The sequence below is a fragment of the Entelurus aequoreus genome, linkage group LG05 (genome assembly GCF_033978785.1).
Source record: "Entelurus aequoreus isolate RoL-2023_Sb linkage group LG05, RoL_Eaeq_v1.1, whole genome shotgun sequence".
Lineage (NCBI taxonomy): Eukaryota > Metazoa > Chordata > Actinopteri > Syngnathiformes > Syngnathidae > Entelurus > Entelurus aequoreus.
The window spans coordinates 70,551,343-70,572,734 of record NC_084735.1 but is presented as its reverse complement, the minus strand read 5'-3'; the positions used below and the strand labels follow the sequence as shown (position 1 = coordinate 70,572,734).

Genomic DNA, 21,392 nt, shown 5'->3' with positions numbered 1-21,392 from the left:
TGTGCTGCTCATCGTGTCTTCATTCCTTGACACAGGCAGACTTGCACGAAAAGGAGCAGCAGAAACAACAGTCCATTGATGAAATCAGACACAAGAAGACTGGTCTGGAGCGGACAGTAGAGCTGAAAAGAGACCTGCAGGAAAAGAAGCAGCAAGAGCTCCGAAATGTCCGCGCTGAGCTGCAGAGACTGGAAGGTTCGTCCAGCAGAATGCAGGATCTGGAAAACGAGCTGGTGAAAGTGGTGAGTGTACAAGGCGCTATGTGTATTCAACATTACAACATACCTGAGGCTAATTTGTACTTTTCTTTTTTTAGGAGGGTGATCTGCAGAGGGCCCTGCATATGTCAAATGTAGAAGAGTTAAAGGCAGAGGTGGCGGAGCTCCAGAGAGAAAAGGCTGAAATGGACCGCTCACAGAGACAGCTGGACCAAGAGATGGGCTTGCTGAACATGCACACCTCTGCGCGCACACAGATGGACATGTTGACAAAGGATAAGGTTTTGTTGTCAATGCTAGCGTGGGTCCACGTGTCTTCCTTAATTTCTCTCCTAACATTCCTTTTTTGGTGCGGCAGAAAGAAAAAGAGGAGCAGGTACGCAAGATCAAGTCCCGCCACAGCAGCGATCTGGTGTCGTTGCTGGGCCATTTCCCAAACGTAAGAGAGCTGGAGGACTGGCTCTACGCCAAGTCAAAAGAAATAAACAGCACCAGGGCCAAACTGGCCAAAATCAAGTGCGTGATCCAATAATAGATGAGTGGAGCGCGTGTTGCCTTTGTCCTGACAGAGCTGTTGTTATTTTACAATTCTCAGCAAGGACCTGGCATCAAGCGAGCAGAATAAAAGCCACATCGCTGCCGAGCTGCGTAAGAAAGAGCAACTGTTGATGGCTGATGAAGAAAAGTTCTTCGAAGTGTGTGGCAGTCAAGATCTGGAGCAGGACCTGTGCAAAGTGCAAGAAGACCTGGAAAAGATATCCAAACAAAGAGGTTAGAGTGCCAAACCTAAAACCAACAGAATAGAATAGAGGAAATAAGTGGGACTTCTCTTTGTCTTTTTCCAGCCATGCTAGCCGGAGCCACTGCTGTCTACACCCAGTTCATCAGTCAGCTGACCGAAGAGAGGGAACCCTGCTGTCCCGTATGCCAGCGGACCTTTCCCTCTGAGTCCGACCTGCAGGACGTCATCAGTGACATGCAGTCCAAACTGCGTCTAGTTCCAGATAAGCTGAAGAACACTGAACAGGACCTTAAGAAGAAGGAGAGGCGAAAAGATGAGATGATGACTCTAAGACCTGTCCGGTATAACAACATTTGTTCTTCTGTTTATAGGTTTACAGGAATACTCTCTAAGGATTGCTGTTGAAAACATATTGTTTTTGTCACTAAATCATTTTAGCTTTAAAACCATTAGTGCACATGTAGATTGCATACACTTACGAGACACTTAAGTACCACAGCTATACCAAAAATGTTAAGAAACTAAATAAAGTAAACACAATTTTAGGGACATCATTCTCAGAAAGAAGCAGTGCAGGTTGCCTCATGTTTGTGCCACTAGATGGCGTGAGATTATTATAAAACAACCAAATATTGCTGCTGTGCCCTTTTCTGAAATAGCAGCTTGAAAAACAGTGAATCTGAACAATAATGTATACTGTGTTCCTGAATATATGCATTATTTGATTCACAATACAATATTTATCTGTCTTCACAGGCAGTCCATTGTACAGTTGCAAGAGAAGGAGTTACCAGAGCTAAGAAATCGCCTGCAGAATGTGAACAGAGATATCGAGAGGCTAAAATCTGACGCAGAGGAGCAGGACACTCTACTTGCGATGCTGATGTCCGAGGAGGAAACCGCCAAAGCTTGTTTGCAGGACATCTCACTCATGGACAGATTTCTGGTAGTTTTAAAAAAAGATACATTCCTATAATTCTGGTGTCATAAACACTCACTATTAACTTTGCAAGCCTCCCTGTCATCCACAATTGTTTTTTTCCTAGATGGACCTAAAGGAAGTAGAGAGGAAAATTGCTCAGAATGCAGCTAAACTCCAGGGTGTAGACCTGACCAGAACCATTCAGCAAGTCAGCCAGGAGAAGCAGGAAACTCAGCTGAAGCTAGACACCAGTAAGTCCGCTAACTGCATAGCCAACATGTACGATGTATAGCGATTGTTTGATCCAATGTTGGTACAATACCTCACTAAGGTGTGTACACTCTCACATTTCAGTATCTTCTCAAGGGACAATACCATAGACATGTTACTTAGGTGATATTTTAAAGTAGATCGATTTAGCAGCAAAGATTACTCAGTCAACTTACACTGCCATTGTTGTCTCAATAGCTGGGAACTCAAGTAAATACACTTCACAGTGGACATGTCCAAATTGTGTTCAGAATGTGAATATTTAAAGTGAACTCTAGTACCGCCTTAATCCTCCTGGGCATGAAATTTACCAGAGCTGCATAGGTCCCATTCCATTTTCTTCCGCTTATGACTGAGTCACGGAAGCAGCACAATAGCACTGCTTTATCTGTAGAAAAGACACAATTATCTTTATAGTCACTTATTTGCCATCTATTAAGACACATATAGTTTTGTTGTTGAGTCATTTTCAGCAGATAGTATACATATATATGTATATATATATATATATATATATATATATATATATATATATATATATATATATATATATATATATATATATATATATATATATATATATATATATATATATATATATATATATATATATATATATATATATATGTACTAGGGCTGTGAATCTTTAGGTGTCCCACGATTCGATTCAAAATCGATTCTTGGGGTCACGATTCGATTCAAAATCGATTTTTTTTTTTCCGATTCTCGATTCAAAAACTTTTTTTTTTTAATTTATTAATTTATTTTTTTAATGAAAACAATACACAACAATACCATAATAATGCAATACAATTTCAAAACCAAACCCGACCCAGCAACATTCAGAATAGCAATAAACAGAGCAATTGAGAGCAATTGAGGACACACAAACATGAAACGGAACAATCTAAAAGTAGTGAGACAAAAATTAATATTATCAACAACAGTATCAATATTAGTTGCAATTTCAACATAGCAGTGATTAAAAATCCCTCATTGATATTATCATTACAAACATTAATAAAAAAAGAAAAAAAAGAACAATAGTGTCACAGTGGCTTACACTTGCATCGCATCTCATAAACTTGACAACACATTGTGTCCAATATTTTCCACAATGATATAAGTCATATTTTGGTTCATTTAATAGTTAAAACAAATTTAAATAATGGATCCCATATTCCAATATATGACTCATTATTATCTAAACTAAATGCAGTTTTTTCTACTGATATCATCTCCATAGCTTGTGTGTACCAGTCAGTATGAGTTGGACTATCAACATGTATCCATTTTTTTAATGTTACCCTTTTTGTTATTATGCATATTGAAAGAAATGCATTTTTACTCTTTGATGACACGTTACTAAATTGATGTAGATCCCCAAGAATACAAGTTTGCAGTGTCATTGGGATATTTATATTAAGGACTGTGATTGCTTCTTTTGTGTTTTCACCCATAACTCTTTTATTCTCTGACATTCCCACAATAAATGAACAAGAGTTGCCTCGGCTGCCCAACACTTCATACATAACTTGCTATCTACTACACCAATTTTAAACAGCGGAGAAGATGTAAAATACAATCTATTCAATATCTTAAATTGAGTCAGTTTATCTTTAATGCTTCTAAAGGGCTAATTGGCATTTTTCCAAATATCATTCCATGATATGTCTCTTTCATCTAAAATGTTTAAGTCCTTCATCCATTTCCCAACACATGCATCATTTGCATTTTTAGAGTGGTGTTCATTTATTATTCCATAAAATAGTTTAATTAATTTCTTAAATGTATCTTGATTAAAAAGTGCATCTTCCAGTTCATGGCTATTTAAAGACATACTTTCAGAGGATATGCATTTATTTACAGCGTGTTTTAAAGAGATATATTTAAAAAAATGATTTCTGGGTACATTATACTGATCAACTAAATAATTGAACGGTTTAAAAGAGTTTTTATTAATAATATGATGAGGTTTAGTAATACCTCTGTCTTTCCATGTTGTCCATTTAACCACATTTTTGTTAATTGTGATATTAAGATTGTACCAAAGCGGTTGATTTACAGATGTCATTGACTTGATTCCTAGTATTTTCTGACACAGTTTTAGAATGTTAAAGGTGGCTTGGCTTCTATTGGGCTCTGCCTCAATTCATTAGGTATTTTTTAAATATAATATAAACTCCCCACATCAATGTCCAAATTCATTAACATATTTTTTTCTATGTTGATCCAGTCCTTATCTGCAGAAGAATGAAGTAAGTGGCTTGCTTGTTCACAACCGAAGGCGATATAATAATGTAAGAAGTTTGGTAATTGTAGTCCTCCTTTGTCTTGTGTGCAAGACAACCTTAAGTATGAACAACTGGCCTTCTTTCCACACCATATAAAATGTGATATCATTGTATGTATTTTCTTAAACCGACTTTTATTAATTAGGACAGGCATCATTTTCAGTATATAATTAACTACTGGCAGTATACTCATTTTTACTATGTTCACCCGACCCCAAAGTGATAATTTGGAGACGTGACCAGCGTTCCATTTTGGATTCTATCTTATTTTTTAAATGTTTAAGATTTAGATCTATGCTTGTATAAAGGTTTGGTGTAATGTGTAGTCCTAGATATATGATTTCTGCCTCTTTCCATTTAATTTTGGAGTTCTGAACTTGTGATTTCTTGCAGTGTTTATTAAGTGGTAATATGTCACATTTGTCCCAATTGACTTTATACCCTGATAAACAGCCATATTCAGTGATGACATTATTAATATAGTGAAGAGATGAGTTAACATGTGACAGGTAGAGAATTATGTCGTCACAATACATCGATAGCTTATTATACTGAGAGCCAATTTTTATACCATGAATATTCATTTCACTTCTTATTTTTGCAGCTAAGGGTTCAATAACCAAATTAAATGATAATCCAGATGCAGGACATCCCTGTTTTACTCCTCTTTTTAACGAAAAAGGTTCTGGAATATGATTATTGGTTTTGACTGATGCAATGGGCCTTGTATAAAGCATCTTAATCCATTGTATAAAATGATCTCCAAATCCAAATTTACGTAATGTGCAAAACATAAATGTCCAGTTTATGCGGTCGTATGCCTTCTCCGCATCAACAGTATATACTGCTGTGGGATAAGGGAGACTTCTAGCATAGTAAATAACATTAAACAATTTCCTTGTATTGTCTGAAGATTGTCGACCTTCCATGAAGCCAGTTTGGTCAGTATGAATTAATTTTCCTATTACATTTGATAATCATGTGGCTTAGATTTTTGCCAAGATTCAAAAGGATTCTCTATTCATTCAATACATAGGATTTCAGCAGGATCTACCCCAGTCTGCTGACATGCAAGCAGAGTAGTATATTTTTGTAAAAAACTTTTATAATTTTAAAGGACAATGTTTTATCAACTGATTGCAATAATGTAAATTTGTTTAAACTATTAAATGAACCAAAAATATGACTTATTTTATCTTTGTGAAAATATTGGACACAGTGTGTTGTCAAGCTTATGAGCCGTTTTGGGACTAACGCGTTACTTTGTAACGCGTTACTGTAACGCCGTTAGTTTCGGCGGTAACTAGTAATGTAACGCGTTATTTTTTATATTCAGTAACTCAGTTACCGTTACTACATGATGCGTTACTGCGTTATTTTACGTTACTTTTTATGTAGTATCGGCTAGAAACAGAAGATCTGAGTGTGTTTTGTGGCAGCGCTGCGGTGTCGTTCTTCTGAATCTCTTGTGTCACACGGAGGAGGCGCGCTGTGTGTGTGTCTGGGTGTGGGAAGGGGAGGGAGGGGAGGAGTGCACGCAGCAGCATTCGTGAGGGAGGGGCGGAGACAGAGAGAGCAAGAGAGTTGTTAACACGCATGCGTTGCCAGGCTCAGCTTTTTATGGATAGATTTATCAGATTTAATTTTTTATTATCTATAGCAGGGGTGTCAAAAGTGTGCCCCGGAGGCCATTTGCGGCCCACAGCTAATGTTTTACAGGCCCACAGCACATTCTAAAAATACTATTAAAGTAAACAAAAATATAACAAAATTGAAATAAAAAATCTTAAAGGTGAAATGTAATTTAGAAAAAGTTGCAATGTTGACTAATAAAACAAAGTTGGGTTTTTTTCTTTCAAACTGTCATTGCTCAAAACATAATATTGAATCAAAATCAATGTTATTATGAATTATAGTACACACACTGTCAATTCTCTTATATACTCTTTCATTCTAGACTTTTAGAGTGTTTGATTATCACATCACTCTAAATGTATAGAATATAAAGTTCACAAACATAAAGAGGGATCCTAGTGGGCCAGGCCAATATTTCCTTATCTCTAAACAAAAACTGGGGAAATGTGTAGAGTGTTCTGGGCTTCAGACATGATTTTATTTCAGAATTCTTTGAGAGAAAAAACGCCTGGTTAGGCTTTGGTATGTAAAAATAAAGTTAAAGTATTTATTTGGTTTACAGCTATGTTGTTATTATGCTGTTTGTTACTTATGTATGTTATGTTGCAGCTATTTAAAATAGTTTTGTCAATTTGTTCTGGCCCGAAATAAGTTGGCCCTTTGAAACATATCTTTGTCTTTGTGTGTTGTATGTAGACCACATTGCTTAGCAGAGTTCAGTGATGCAAATGCATGTCAAGTTGATCAACAGATTGTATTATTCTCCAGTGTAATAACAGTACTGACATGAAGGCTAAAAGGGCATTAATGGGAGCTTTAAAAAAAGAAGTAACTAAATAGTTACTTTTCACAGTAACGCATTACTTTTTGGTGTAAGTGACTGAGTTATTAACTGAGTTACTTTTGAAATATAGTAACTGTAACTAGTTACTGGTTTTCAGTAACTAACCCAACACTGCTTATGAGATGCGATGCAAGTGTAAGCCACTGTGACACTATTGTTCTTTTTTTTTTTTTTATAAATGTCTAATGATAATGTCAATGAGGGATTTTTAATCACTGCTATGTTGAAATTGTAACTAATATTGATACTGTTGTTGACAATATTCATTTTTGTTTCACTACTTTGTTCTGTGTCATGTTTGTGTCTCCTCTCAATTGCTCTGTTTATTGCAGTTCTGAGTGTTGCTGGGTCGGGTTTGGTTTTGGAATTGGATTGCATGGTTATGGTATTGCTGTGTATTGTTTTGTTGGATTGATTAATTTAAAAAAATTAAAATAATTTTTTGCCTTCCGCCCGATTGTAGCTGAGATAGGCTCCAGCGCCCCCCGCGACCCTGAAGGGAATAAGCGGTAGAAAATGGATGGATGGAATAAAAATAAATAAAGAATCGATTTTTAAAAAATGAGAATCAATTCTGAATCGCACAACGTGAGAATCGCGATTCTAATTCGAATCGATTTTTTTCCCACCCCTAATATGTACACTGATTACCCTATAGTATAATTAAATTTAAATTCTATAATGTTGTTCCTTGAGATGACATACTGTATAAAAACTATGTTTTGCTAAAATGTGAGGTATGGGTCTCACTTTTGTGTGATACTGCCGTTGCATACATTTATTTACCTTGCAGCTTCCAGCAAGATAGAGCTGAAACGTAAGCTGATTCAAGACCAACAGGATCAAATTCAAGTGCTGAAGAGTTCTGTGAACGAGACCAGAGCAGAGAAACTCCAGTTGAGCAGCGATATGCAAAAACAGCAGCAGCTGGAGGAACAGTGTGTTGATTTCACTGCCGAGATCCAAGCCTTAACCAGAGACATTCGGGTAATTGTGACGATGCAATTTTTCACTGAATTTCAAGACTGCCTAATGTGGGAAATTAAATGTCATGTTTTTGTCTATCGCCCAACCAGGAGGCCAAGGAACAGCTGCTCCCATTGTCCTCCACCCTGGAAAAGCTGCAGCAGGAGAAACAGGAGCTGATGGAGCGCAAAAGACAGAAGCATGAGGAAGGGCAGGAGAAGGTGAAAGCATGTTAAATCACTCTGCCTTTTTGTTAGAAAGTCAAATCCAACTGCAACACTATTCCTACTCTACTGCCTTTCCATGTAAGTAATCTTGTTACTGCTTTGTCACTGGCAGATCAACGATATCAAAGAGAAAATAAAGACCATTGCCATCTTGGAAAGGGACATCAGCAAGTACGTGGATGAAGGCAAAGATGAATATAAAGAGGTAAATTGGTTGCTTCTTTTGCACTGACTCACAAGGACCGTCAATGTCTTCAATGTAAGCAAATATATCAAAGTAGGGGTGTCCTGATCAACATTTTTGGCCTTTAATCAGATTTTTTGTTCTCAGATCTGATTTGGTTTTAAATCCTGATCCAATACTTGGACAATAAATCATAGAACAAAAAATATTTTATAGCAGGTAACTAAACACAATAAAACATTTGTATAAAGTTTTTCTAATTAAATGTGGAATTTTCTAGTGTAGTTGTAAATCAGATGATGTATTAAATTTGTGATATTGAATGCTACATACATATTTTTAACTAAATAAAGTGGTTAGTGCACAGTAACTAAAAAAGGCAAAGAATATTAGTATCTTAGAAATGGCTCCTAAACGTCACACTTGTTGCAGCTTGCTCTCCAGTTTGAGCCGTGTTCTGGCAAGACATGCAACCTGGAATTCACGCACACACCTCCTGCATATGTGTAACAAGGAATATGGAAATGTGCAGCAAAACCTCGATTTACAAACGTAATTGGTTCTTGGACAAGGTTTGTAAATTGAAAAGTTTGTATCGTGAAGAAGAGTTCCCCGTAAGAAACAATAAAAGCATGAATAATCGGTTCCAGCCTTGACAATAGTTTCTATTTTAGTGAAGCATTGTGCACTTTGAACACCATATGAAGTGCTTGCAGTACTGTGAATCAAACAATAAACAAGGAGGTGATGGATCAAATTTCTATTTAATAAAAACAACTGTGCTGTATGCGCTGCCCTGCCAACACACACACACAGAAACCGATCAGAAATCACAAAAGCCTATAATTATAACAACCATATCACTACAATAATAAACATTTAAAAAAGTAAAATCCACTTATATTAACATTAACGAGGAGCTTAGGGGAAAAAACAGTTGACAGCGAGAGAGAGCCCCCTCCTCCGGTTGTTTTCCTGTGTGCTGCTGGAGAGGAAAGAAGAGGAAATGTTCCCTACCTGTGCAATAGGTCTGCTTTGGCATCGTTTTCCAGAATTGTCCAGTCTTTTCACAATTAAAACTTGCTGTAGTACGAAGCTTGTCTCGTAATTTTTCTATACTTGTGAGCGCCATTGCACTCTTTGAAAATAGTCTATTTTTTGTATCCACAGCGATTCCCTCATTTTTGCCAAGCTGGTCTGTTGGCTTTTTGGGACTCATATCGAGTTAGCAAAAAGGATAAAACTTTTTAATAGGTGAAAAAAAAACACAAAAGGCACACACACTGAAGCCCTGAGACATAACTAGGAAGGCAGAACGTGAGTGCTGCAATGAGGCGCCCAATGATGCGTTTTCCTGGCAGACTCAATGTAGCGTTTGTACACAGAGACATGGTTCGTGCACGAAGGCATATGTGGCTCGATCTAAAAATGTGTCAATCGAAAAGTTTGCAAATAGAGGGACTCAGAAAACATGGTAATGTAACTGTCTCCCTGAGCGTGCATCCCTTTTAATGAAATATTTCACGTGAGTACTATCTTTACTCATGTAAACACTGGGACACAGCTGTAGTAAAGATCTCATCAGCCAATTGTCGATCAGTTAAAAAATGCAATTGGCCCCGATCCAATCCCATGATCGGGATCTCTAATATCAAGTGTCGTTGCAGCAAAAGGAGTCAGAGCTCCAAGACACCAACACACAGCTCCACGAGGCTGAAAGACACAAAGAGAAGATTAACAAAGAGATTGGAAATATCCGACAGGACATTGACACTCAAAAGGTAACATATCATAGAGGAATATTTCTCTGGAAGAGTTGTCCATTTGAGGTTTAACTTGAGTATATTTTCAAAAAGGTCCAGGAGCGCTGGTTACAAGACAACTTGACCCTCAGGAAGCGCGAGGAGGAGCTTAAAGACATAGTGGCTAAGCGGGAGTCCCTTTGCAAAGACATGGGCAACATGCAAGTGATGCAGCTACGCCAGTAAGAGCTCAATCCATCCACAACCACATTGCTAGTGCTGTTCATCTCAACATTCTCACCTCTTCTTGTGCTCTCAAACAGAGAACGACGCGAAGCTGAGCGCAAGCTTGAGGACTTAAAGAAGAACCGCAGCATTGCACTCGGCCGGCAGAAAGGCTTTGAGGAGGAGTTGCTGCATTACAAGTAAGCTTGTCCAAAGCATCTTAGCAGTCTGTAGTTAAAGGGGAACTACACTTTTTTGGAATTTTGCATATCATTCGCAATCCTTATGAGACACAAGAAGACAAAATGTTTTGGGGTTTTTTGCATTCTAAACGTCTCGTTCTAGCAATGCAGCTAATGGTATTACTCCTTTCTGCCTATAAATCACTTTGAAAATGTAACCAAAAACCACCAACAATATGTTCTGTAACTGTATAATAACCAAGCTTTAGCGACATTATTATTGTAAGAGTGAACATTGACAAACTGTTTATCTAGCATTTGCCGTAAGCTAGGTTCTGCTTCAACAGCTGAATGGCTTTTGTTTTTGTAATGCACAACACAATGCGATAGGACACCAATCTGTTTACCGACTGAAAAACATGAACAATCATAGTACAGTACTAGCTCAACAGTGTATGTAATGTAGTTGTATTAACAAGCACGACGTGCTGCATCTATCATGATCAATATTATAGTGACTCACTCGATGGACAGTTCTCTGTTTGGACAAGCTGGCTGTGGACATTTTTTTCGAGTGGATTTTAGCTAAGCACACCATTTATGTCTGCATAGCTTTGCTCCAAATTTCATATTTACAGCGCCGACCTCACTCTCTTTGCTTCCGTATGCTGCAATGTTTCACCCTCTCTTCATGCTCGCTTATACAACCAGCAGTTCATCCTCTGTATATTCATGTTCAAAAAGATAATGTTGTGAATCCTCATTTGTCCAAAAATAGTTGTCTACGTTGTCTGTTACTAAGTCTGCCATGATTGAAACACACACTTGTTTGTTTCCGCAAGTAGGAACACATATTTGTTGTCGGAAGGTGGAAGTACGCTGCTTTGAAAACAGAAATAAATGGGCTGAGGAAATAAGTTCAGGTATTGCATAAAATGACCAAAATGTGGTAAATATTGTACATATTACATATTGTAATGAGTATGTCTGTTACTACAATATGTATATACTTGCAGCGTGTCCGTAAAACGTTGATGGAGGGCTTTGAAGTTTTTTTGAGGGCTTTGAAAGCTACAGTGTTGACTTCCAATTGTTTGTATTCGGACACATGACTTCTTCCCCTGAAGTGAAAACCAGTGGTGGTCCACTAAGCCAAGATGGCTGTTGTACAGCAGGCAGCACGTCAACTATCTGAGTACAAAAGAGGCTTAAATATTCCTTCAAAATGCAGATACGAGCAAAACATTAAACTATGCAATGGTATAGATCCCTATGTTTTATCAAAAAAAGATTTGTCGAGTGATATCGAGGATTATACGTCGGCCAAGTTCCCAGAAATATCAAACTATTGTGCTCCAGATGCCATGCTACACAATAAAACAGATGGAAAGTTGGAAAAGCATGGAAGTCTACAACTTCTTTCTGTGGGGCTGGCTCAAGGAAATTGGTATCAAGAAGTATGCATCGTTTTTGCTCAGTTAAGGTTGCATTTCATGATTTAACTTTGCGTTTACTGCCATGTTTGTTGCTATTACACACGCCGTTAACGTTTAACATGTTTTTCTCGTCTTTATCAATATAATGATAAATAATACAACAATAGATGTCAACATTGTGTATGTGCTGAAAGCTTAATTTATGATTGTTGCCTTTGGTAAAAGCTTCTTAACTCTTTTAGGTTTTGCTCACATTTGCTTTCTTTTATGTAGACCCGCTGAGTTGATGTTTTTCGAAACACTTGTAGCAAACGTATGTTTAAGAAATACAAATGATATCAAGATAATACTTAAATAAAAAATATTAAACATTAAAAGTATATCAAACAAACCTTTAACAAAGTGATCACTGCAAACTCATGCATACTTCGACTGCTCCCTTGGACTGGAGTGTGTGCTGCATTTCTCGTGGTTTCGTAAAATGTTACACTCTTCCGCCCTTTTTGATTACCTCTTGAGGAACTTTGAAAAAACTTTTATTCTCTTCGCAATTTGAAAGATTCGTACATCCGAAAATAACACAAGCATAGGGCAGTTTTTCTTCGATAAATGCTAAATGGCACCGAGTTCCCATTGAAAACATAGTTAGCTTGACCACCACGCATATTTAATGGGTGGGATGTGAGCCGGACATGACGTCAGTAAAATCCAAGCAATTTTTTTATCATCTTTAGAGTCTTTAAAAAAAAAATACATGTGTGTTCTTGTTTCTCATAATGATCGTGAAGGATATGCAAAATTCCAAGAAAGTGCAGTTCCCCTTGAAGGTAAAGCTTTTACTCACATGATTAAAATTACTTTCAGAAAAGAGCTGCGGGAAGATCAGTATGGAAAAGCGGACGAGCTGTACAAAAACAAGATGATCACAATGCGGACGACGGAACTGGTCATCAAAGACCTGGATCTCTACTACAAAGCCCTCGATCAGTGAGTGTTTGACTGATGCACAGAAAATAAAAGTTGTTTAAACTAAAAACAGATACATTATTAATACAGGTTTTAGCTTCATTTAAGTGATTTTCTGCAACTTTTTTACAGCATTATCCCTGGATTCCTGAACAATAGCATGTGCTTTAAACCTGTCATCAAAAGATTCAAATTATCGTATTTGTCGGACTATAAAGCGCACTGAATTAGAAGGCACACTGTTGACAAACGTGTCTATTGTGATACATTTTCATACATAAGGCGCATTAAGCAAAACAAAGTCAAACTTTATTTGACCCATTCACAATAACTCAATAATAAAATAACATTTTCAGTTGTGACACACAACATACAGAACAGTACACTCACTTTTTCAGTTCATTCCTCTTCGCCAAATCCTTCAAAATCTCCGTCTCAGTGTCTGTTGGGCGATTTCGGCATCAAGTATGCCCAAATCCCTCGTTCCTTGTCATCCGAGTCAGCATTGTGTTAAATAGCTATTAAGTCATTATTCCGGCCTTTGTGAAAGTTCGGACAACACTTGAGACTGATGCCTTAGTCTTGGCCTCCACAATCCATTGGCAGATAGTGGCATAACTCGCCCGTCGTTGCATCCTTGTCTTGGTGAATGTGCTCCCACGCAGCTCATAATTTAACTTTGAATGACCTGTTGACACCAATATTCAGCAGTTTGAGTTCTTTGCTTAATCCACCCGGAATGATGACCATCTCCGAATTGGTTTGCTTCACTTGGGTTTTGACAGTATCGGTGAGATACGCGCGCATGGAGTCATGGATCAATAGGGACGGATATTTGTGGAAAAAGCCGGCCCGTCTCTTGACATAAACTTCTCTCAGCCACTCACCCATCTTGTCCTCGTCCATCCAGCCCTTTCTGTTAGCCTTGATGATGACGCCAGCCGGATACTTTTCTTTCAGCAAAGTCTTCCTCTTGAAAATGACCATCGGTAATAGTTTCTGGCCATCAGCCTGGCAACCGAGAACTACAGTGAAAGAGGGAGGACTTCTCGTTCCCGGTGGTGCGTATTGATACGGTACTGGTCCCTTTTCTCTTGACAGTACAGTTCACGGCGAGGTCAAAAGTGAGTGGGTCGTCGTCCATGTTGGTGATGTGCTCTTGCCGGATCTTCTTTTCAGTGATCTTGTTTTTGGAGTAGATACAGAAAATGACCAGCTTTTCTTCGTAATTCTTTGGCAGTTGCTGCTAATGTGGTAGTTCTTATGCGGATGGAGAGACGACGCCTTTTGATAAAACGGAAGCACCAAAAAGGACGTCCTCCAAAGTTGTTGATCTTCATGTCACGTGCTACTGCTGTTGCCTTGAGTCGAATAGAGATGCTGTTACCTGCTACTCTCTGTTCAATAACCCATTGTTTAATTTTGTTCTCTGTGGCCATCTCGCTTTGTTCCCTCGGAAACTCTGGTCTTTTTCACTTGGAGCAGGTCATCTTCTTGCTCATGTTTCTTATCAGGTGTCATTTGGGGGTCCCTCCACACAAACACCATAATATTACCGGTATGTTGACGCATGGTACGTATTACTCAGCAGGTCTCCTGACTACGGGAGCCATAATGCGCCGACAATGCATCATGCAGTCTGACAGATTTTTAAGAGGCGTGTGTAATGTTGTATAGTCTCAATAATTCACACCAAAGTTTTGGTCTTCTTGTGCTATCACTTGCCAGCATCATTTTTTAAACAACAGCATGAGGCACACACTTCTAGTCAACCTGCAGTCCACATCTATCTCTCAGTCGTGTATAAGAGAGTATGGACAACCCAGTTTCAAGCGATCTCCTCAATGATTGGTCCAAAGGCACTTACGTGACTACAGGGCGCCATGTTAAGTACCAGTTTGAAGCCGCAGCTAAGCGACACTGCACTTCCTCATTATACATGTATTTTAATTGAAGAGTGTTTGCCGTGTAAAAATGCCCTGTTGTGCGGCATGGGGATGCGCTACTCGCAAAAAATGTGGGAAGCAATTGCGTATGTTTCCCACAATCCAGGTAGTAGAAAAATATGGGAAGTGAAGGTTCGCTGAAAGGCAAGAGAGCCAATAACAGTTTCTTGTGCAAGGTAATCAAATATACATTCACATTGCTTGACAAAACTTTGCTTCAACCTTTTCTGCGTGTGTCAAAAATAATCCAAACTAAACTAATACATATTGCAGTAAAAAGCAGCATTAATTCAGTATTCAAGTTAATTGTCTGCCATTCTGTCTCAACTTGCTATTTTACTTTTTTACGGCATTGACAAACAGTTTTAATATAAAAGAAACAATTGGGATTACTGAACTGCATGAGATGTGTTTTCTAATATTTTACCTCTTTTTATGTAACTATACAGTTGAAAGTCAAAGAAATTTGAATATTGTACAAAGATTTGTTTATACCTGCAATTAGACTTACAAAAACTAATAAATTCAATAGGCTTTAACATGTAACTCATTATTTTTCAAGACTTATTTTGATATATTGTTGATGAATATGGCTTACAGCTAAAAAAAAAAAAACCTCAAAATGAAATTTTCAGAAAATGTAGGGTTTTCAAAAACAGTAAACCATGCTCTTTAAAATTATAACAAATAAAAGCCTGACATATTTCACTTTGCTTGTAATGAGTTTATATCAAATGTTAGTTTAGCTATTTAGTTTCAGTTTATTTCAAACATGCATACGATACAATGTAATGCATCACACAGTTCCAGTTGTTTCATTACAGCACGTCCGAAAAGGAGTAGGAAGAAGCAGAGCTTATTTAATCTTACCCCTTTTCATACCATAGCAATTTTAAAAAGGGTTCAAGATGTTCATCATAATTCTTGTTCTGTGTACTTTGTGAACACTTGTAGTTTGAATTGTCTCTTAAACTGAGTCATATTGGTGCTTTGTTTGATTTCTTTGGTTAATCCGTTCCATAATTTAATTCCACCTACTGATATACTTAAAGTTTTAAGTGTTGTACGAGCATACAGATGTTTTAAATTAGATTTTCCTCTAAGGTGATATTTCTCCTCTTTTGTTGAAAGGAATTGCTGTACATTCTTTGGTAGCAGGTTATAGTTTGCATTGTACATAATTTTAGCTGTTTGCACATGCACCAAATCGTTGAATTTCAATAATTGTGATTTAATAAATAAAAGGTTTGTATGTTTTCTATATCCAACATTATGTATTATTCTAATTGAACTTTTTTGTAACACAGTTAGTGAATGAAGCGCACATTTGTAGTTGTTTCCCCATATTTCTACACACTAACTCAGATATGGTCACACTAGTGAGCAATAGAGAATATGAAGTGATTTTTGGTCGAGAACATGTTTTGCTTTATTCATTATTGATGTGTTTCTTGCTACTTTTTAGTTTCACATTTGAAGTTAAATTGCTGAAATTAATGGACCTTTACACAATATTAAATTTTATTGAGTTTCATCTGTATACAGTAACCAGAATATTGATGCAGTATAGTTCTACTCAATTATAAAAAAATGATGTATATACCGGTACATTTACACAGGATTTTGTCGGAATAAATTATTTTAACAATTCACGATTTTGCCCAAAATGTATGCATACACTAACAAAAAATACACACGTTCATTGTAGGGATAACAATTTCAACTGATATATTTTTTAACTTAATCATTTCAGTATAAAAAAAAACTTCCTTCTATAATTCTGACCCATGCAAACAATTAGAATCATTACGTAGAGCCAAACACTTTTGAAATGTATTGATATTTCAACTTTTCAATTATTGAATTGATAGACAAAAAGCATCTCAAACATTCTGAATATGTTTCATAAAATTAAAATAACTATATATTCAACATATATAAATGAGGCCAATAGAACTAAGCTGATATGATTCAACATTGCCGAAACAAGCGGAGTCACATCTTTTTTTGTTTGACAAAAATAACATTATATTTGTCCTTGACAGTATAATAAAGCAATATGAATCAATTGTAGAACATAAAGGAATGATGAAGTGCATGTTTTACACTAAGAAATCATAAAAGTTACCGGTGCCTCCAGATGAACCATGACGTTAAACATACAGTAGACAAATACTCATTTTGTCATCATGTCCTTTCCCTTCTAACTGGTGCCTCTTATCAAACGCTTGCTCATCAGTGGCTTTACGTTTGATGCAATCATCGATGGTAGGTCTCGGCTAAACGGCACAGGCAGCTTTCTACTGCTTCCATAAATTTTCCCTACAGTTATATTTAAGGAGACTTATCAGATGTTATTGTGTTGAAGCTCGTCTTTAACCCTCCTTGTTTAATTTCTTCAGAACATGTTTGTCATACTACTTGTGAAATGTCTTCTTCCGACATGGTAAGGAAAGCCCACACTGGTGACTGCTGTGCCGTGATGCTTTTCTCTGTACACAACAGACCGCGCACTGTATCATGACATCACAAATATGCGAACATACTGTAGGGGAGTGAAGGGGTTGAGGAGCCAGGCAGTAGCAGAAGCCACAACAGAGAGACCAGCGACAAACTCAAAGATGATAAGTCTTTATTATCATCGACTAATTCTATTGGTTGATTTTTTTTATAATTGCCATTGGTCGATAATACATACGATATTTCCCCCCTCATTCGTATTAGATGAGTCACCTGGTTCATCAGCTGTTTCGACAGCATTATCAAGATTACAAGAAAGTAGACCTGGAATGCCTTCCAACAGATGAGGGGTGTAAGACCTAGTTTTGTCACATTAGTATTATATATATATATATATATATATATATATATATATATATATATATATATATATATATATATATATATATATATATATATATATATATATATATACGTATACATCTATCTATATATTGAAATAAATATTTATACATATATATATATATATATGTATAGAGAGAGAGAGATAATATACACAGTATATATAGTCCCACAAATATTCTGCACTATTAATGCCGTAACAAATACGAGACGGTGCCTATGTTTGGAAACCTACGTGTGTAGCTTCAAACACATTGTTTATTTTATGTTGAAAGCAATTGGTGTGCAGACAGTTGCGGTTACATCCCACATTTTGATTGTGCGTATCTGTGTCTGTGACGCTGCAATTTCACGGCACCCGTTTTTAAAAGGTGTCATCCAACCCACACCTTGATCTGAAACTGCTTTCAAAGTTGGAAAAATATATTATTGTCTTGATGATTACCTTACAGTATGTCCACACTTGCTGCTAGAAGTCCTGCTTCTGGACTTCTTTCTGTCATAGAAACTAATCAGATTGAAATAGATGACAGAAGTCCTTTTTTTACCCCCGTCTCATCATGACTATCCTCATTTGCCATATATGGGCATCCGAATGGGGGTGGGGTGGGAGGTTTCAGACCGCATTAGTGATTCTCATCAGTTAGTAAGATTATTGGTCAAACTTTTCTTGTCACACAGGAAAGCAACTTCCAGTTTGATGTCTTTATCGCACTAATCAACCTGCTTCTTTACCGTCTATCAATGTGACACAAATGTCATCCCTTTTTGTTTTCCATCCATCCATTTTCTACCGTTTGACCCTCTCTGGGTCACGTGACTGCTGGAGCCTATCCAAGCTGCACTCGGGCAGAAGGCTGTGTACACCCTGGTTGAATGAATACATTTTTTTTTTTTTTTTAAATAGTTTTTTAGCAGGCCGTACAAATATAATGACACATTTATATTTCAGGACTATTTTGAAAAGCTATTTCAAAGTTGGATGAAACTGAATTAAGAATTTGTAAACCAAGATAAGACTAGAACTGAATCCTTTAGTCTTAAGTGTGCAATGTGTTTACAGCATCATCAGGCAAGTACCATAAGAATGTAACAATTTCCTACAAAATGTGCACTACTAAAAAAAAGATCTGAATAACTCTAATGCACAAAAATTTGAGTCGGTTTGAGTTATTTACGACGCTCCTGTACGAACCTTTCAGAACCATCATGAAGTTCCACAGTATGAAGATGGATGAAATCAATAAAATCGTAAGAGATCTTTGGCGCAGCACCTACAGAGGTCAAGGTACGTTAGCCTTTGTTTGTTGTACAGCAGATGGCACTCTCTTTCCCATCCATCCACAACACAGTCTTTAACACTCTCCTCAGACATCGAGTATGTGGAAATCCGCTCAGACGTGGATGAGAACTCCTCTGCCGGAGTAAAGCGAAGGGTTTACAACTATCGAGTTGTTATGGTGAAGGGAGACACGGCTTTGGATATGAGGGGACGCTGCAGTGCTGGTCAAAAGGTGACTTTTCAAAAAAAAAATACTTAGCCTTGTGATTGTTTCTGCATAGACATGATTATGTGGTCATGTCTGCAGGTGCTGGCATCCCTCATTATCCGTCTTGCCTTGGCTGAGACCTTCTGTCTAAATTGCGGTATCCTCGCGCTAGATGAACCTACCACCAACCTGGATAGAGAGAACATTGAGTCGTTGGCACACGCCCTTGTGGAGTCAGTACACACATACACACACACAAACAGTATCCTTGTGTTTTTGTGTGCTGGAAGATTGTGTTATCAAATGTTGAATTCAATTGTTTCCAGGGTCATTTGAAGCCCCAGGCAAGCGTGGACTTGAAAAAAGTCTAAATGCAGCTAGGGCTGGGCAATTATATTATAGTGATCGATCATCAGCATATATTACCACGATCAAACGTGGCGGAAATGTCTATTAAAAGATACCGTCGTAGTTAACAGTAGGGAAGCAATGGTGCTCAGTGTAATCCTCCATGGAAAAATCAACCTTTATTTACAGTTATCCTGTGTGTGTCTGTGAATGTGTTTGTCTATGCGCGATCATCCCTGTCCATTATCGCGAAAGTCAGGCTTGTCACAACGTAATTAATGTTCATTCAGTCTTGTGCCCTCTTCCCCTTAAACAGCAGAAAGTGGAACCCAGAACAAAAAAAAAAGAATAACTAGCATAGCCAACACTAGCATAGAAGTTGAAACACAACATTTACTGTTTAGGAGCAGTGACAGACTTAAGTCTCATTGACTGCTGCAGCTCATTAGTAATCTTGCCCTGAATGGGGACTCACAGGCAGGCACAGAATGTCTTTGTGACCGAACTACTGTATTGGTCCCCAATGGCAGAATAAACACACCTCCTAATTTAATATCTAAAATTTTAAATGTACTAAAAAACTTGAGACACTTTGTGTTCAAATCATTTTTGAGTGTTTGGGTATAAACATTTTGCTCCTGAAATAATCATTAAATGTGTTTTATGTTTTGGTACACATTATTTTACTGTACCTCAAATTCAAACTACACTTGTTGTGCAAATATCATGTGAGGGAAATTGTGCTGAAGAAAAAGCTCAACCCTATGGGAACAATGAGAAACTTTGGGAGAGACCTGACTAGGCACCTTCCTCAAGGCACCCTTTTAAGGCCTCTTCTTTTTTTTCGTAATATGATTAATGTAACTAAGATATTGCTGTAGCTTGTTTACTTCAGATGCAGCCAGTAGTCATTTATTCAGCTTAATGATAGTGTTATTATACTAGTAATGTCTCTCAAAGTTCTTTTTTAGGTCATCTCGTTTCATTATTTTGGCTATTCAGCTGGTGGCCCGTGAGTTCAGTTACAAAAAAAACTTTTGGGAGACTCATTTTTGAAGCAAATTCTTAAAAAGAATGGAGTGCTTTTGCAGAAGGTCCTTAAAAACAGAAAGGCCCTCCTGTAACTGACAAAATAAGTAGACCAAACGCAAATGTCTACTGTAGAGGATGTTGGTTCTATGAAATATACAAAATAAGAATAATAGTGAAGCTTTTTGGAAATTTGAAACAATGAGGCCCTGAAACAATTTAGTTCAATAGCCCAAAAGGGACAAGCGGTAGAAAATGGATAGATGGCTGGATCTCTGCAATACACTACATCTGAGATTCAATTAAACATTTTGAAAAATGCAATAATGTGTAACGGTTAAAATTAAGACTGATAAAGAACACTGTGTGCGATTAGTGGTCCAAATGCCACTCTAGCGCTCAATCCGTCTAAGCCAGGGGTGTCCAAACTGCGGCCCGTGGGTTATGTGCGGCCCGTCTGAGTTTTAAATTTGGCTTGCGCGACGTCATGAGTTTAATGAGGAATCTGGCCGCCGGAAGATTTCAATTCATTTTAAAAGTCAATTTATATGCTGCGTTGTTTCCATCTTGCGGGTGATATGAGTAATTCAGGTCTTTGACCATTTGCTATACTTTGAATGAAGTTGAGCGAAGCATTTATTTACATGACTCAATGCAAACAACCTTCCCTAGTCAATTGTGCAAAAAAAAAAAAAAGAAGAGTCAAACCAAAACAAAATGCCAACAGACATAGTCACACATAACAAACACAATATGTGGATATTATTTAAAAAAAATGTCCATGCACCATAAAAAAAATCTCAGAATTACACCCATTTAAATCTATTACAAAGCATGATGGGAAAAGTGCAAAACGCTATCTCC

At 37.4% G+C, this 21,392-nt stretch overlaps 1 protein-coding gene across 3 annotated transcripts in view; it reads left to right on the top strand.

Moving 5' to 3' along the window:
- rad50 (RAD50 homolog, double strand break repair protein) overlaps positions 1-21,392 on the top strand; it is a 44,996-nt gene that overhangs the window by 19,507 nt on the left and 4,097 nt on the right. For 2 of the 3 annotated variants that reach the window (XM_062048781.1, XM_062048780.1), the window contains 17 exons: positions 36-242; positions 317-499; positions 577-734; positions 814-989; positions 1,064-1,301; positions 1,717-1,906; positions 2,007-2,133; positions 7,719-7,912; positions 8,002-8,112; positions 8,231-8,323; positions 9,970-10,083; positions 10,159-10,286; positions 10,368-10,469; positions 12,752-12,874; positions 18,864-18,949; positions 19,033-19,175; positions 19,251-19,413. In XM_062048781.1, the coding sequence (XP_061904765.1) occupies positions 36-242; positions 317-499; positions 577-734; positions 814-989; positions 1,064-1,301; positions 1,717-1,906; positions 2,007-2,133; positions 7,719-7,912; positions 8,002-8,112; positions 8,231-8,323; positions 9,970-10,083; positions 10,159-10,286; positions 10,368-10,469; positions 12,752-12,874; positions 18,864-18,949; positions 19,033-19,175; positions 19,251-19,413 (2,536 nt within the window). The remainder of the gene's footprint in view (positions 1-35; positions 243-316; positions 500-576; positions 735-813; positions 990-1,063; positions 1,302-1,716; positions 1,907-2,006; positions 2,134-7,718; positions 7,913-8,001; positions 8,113-8,230; positions 8,324-9,969; positions 10,084-10,158; positions 10,287-10,367; positions 10,470-12,751; positions 12,875-18,863; positions 18,950-19,032; positions 19,176-19,250; positions 19,414-21,392) is intronic. The other variant, XM_062048782.1, reaches the window with a different exon arrangement.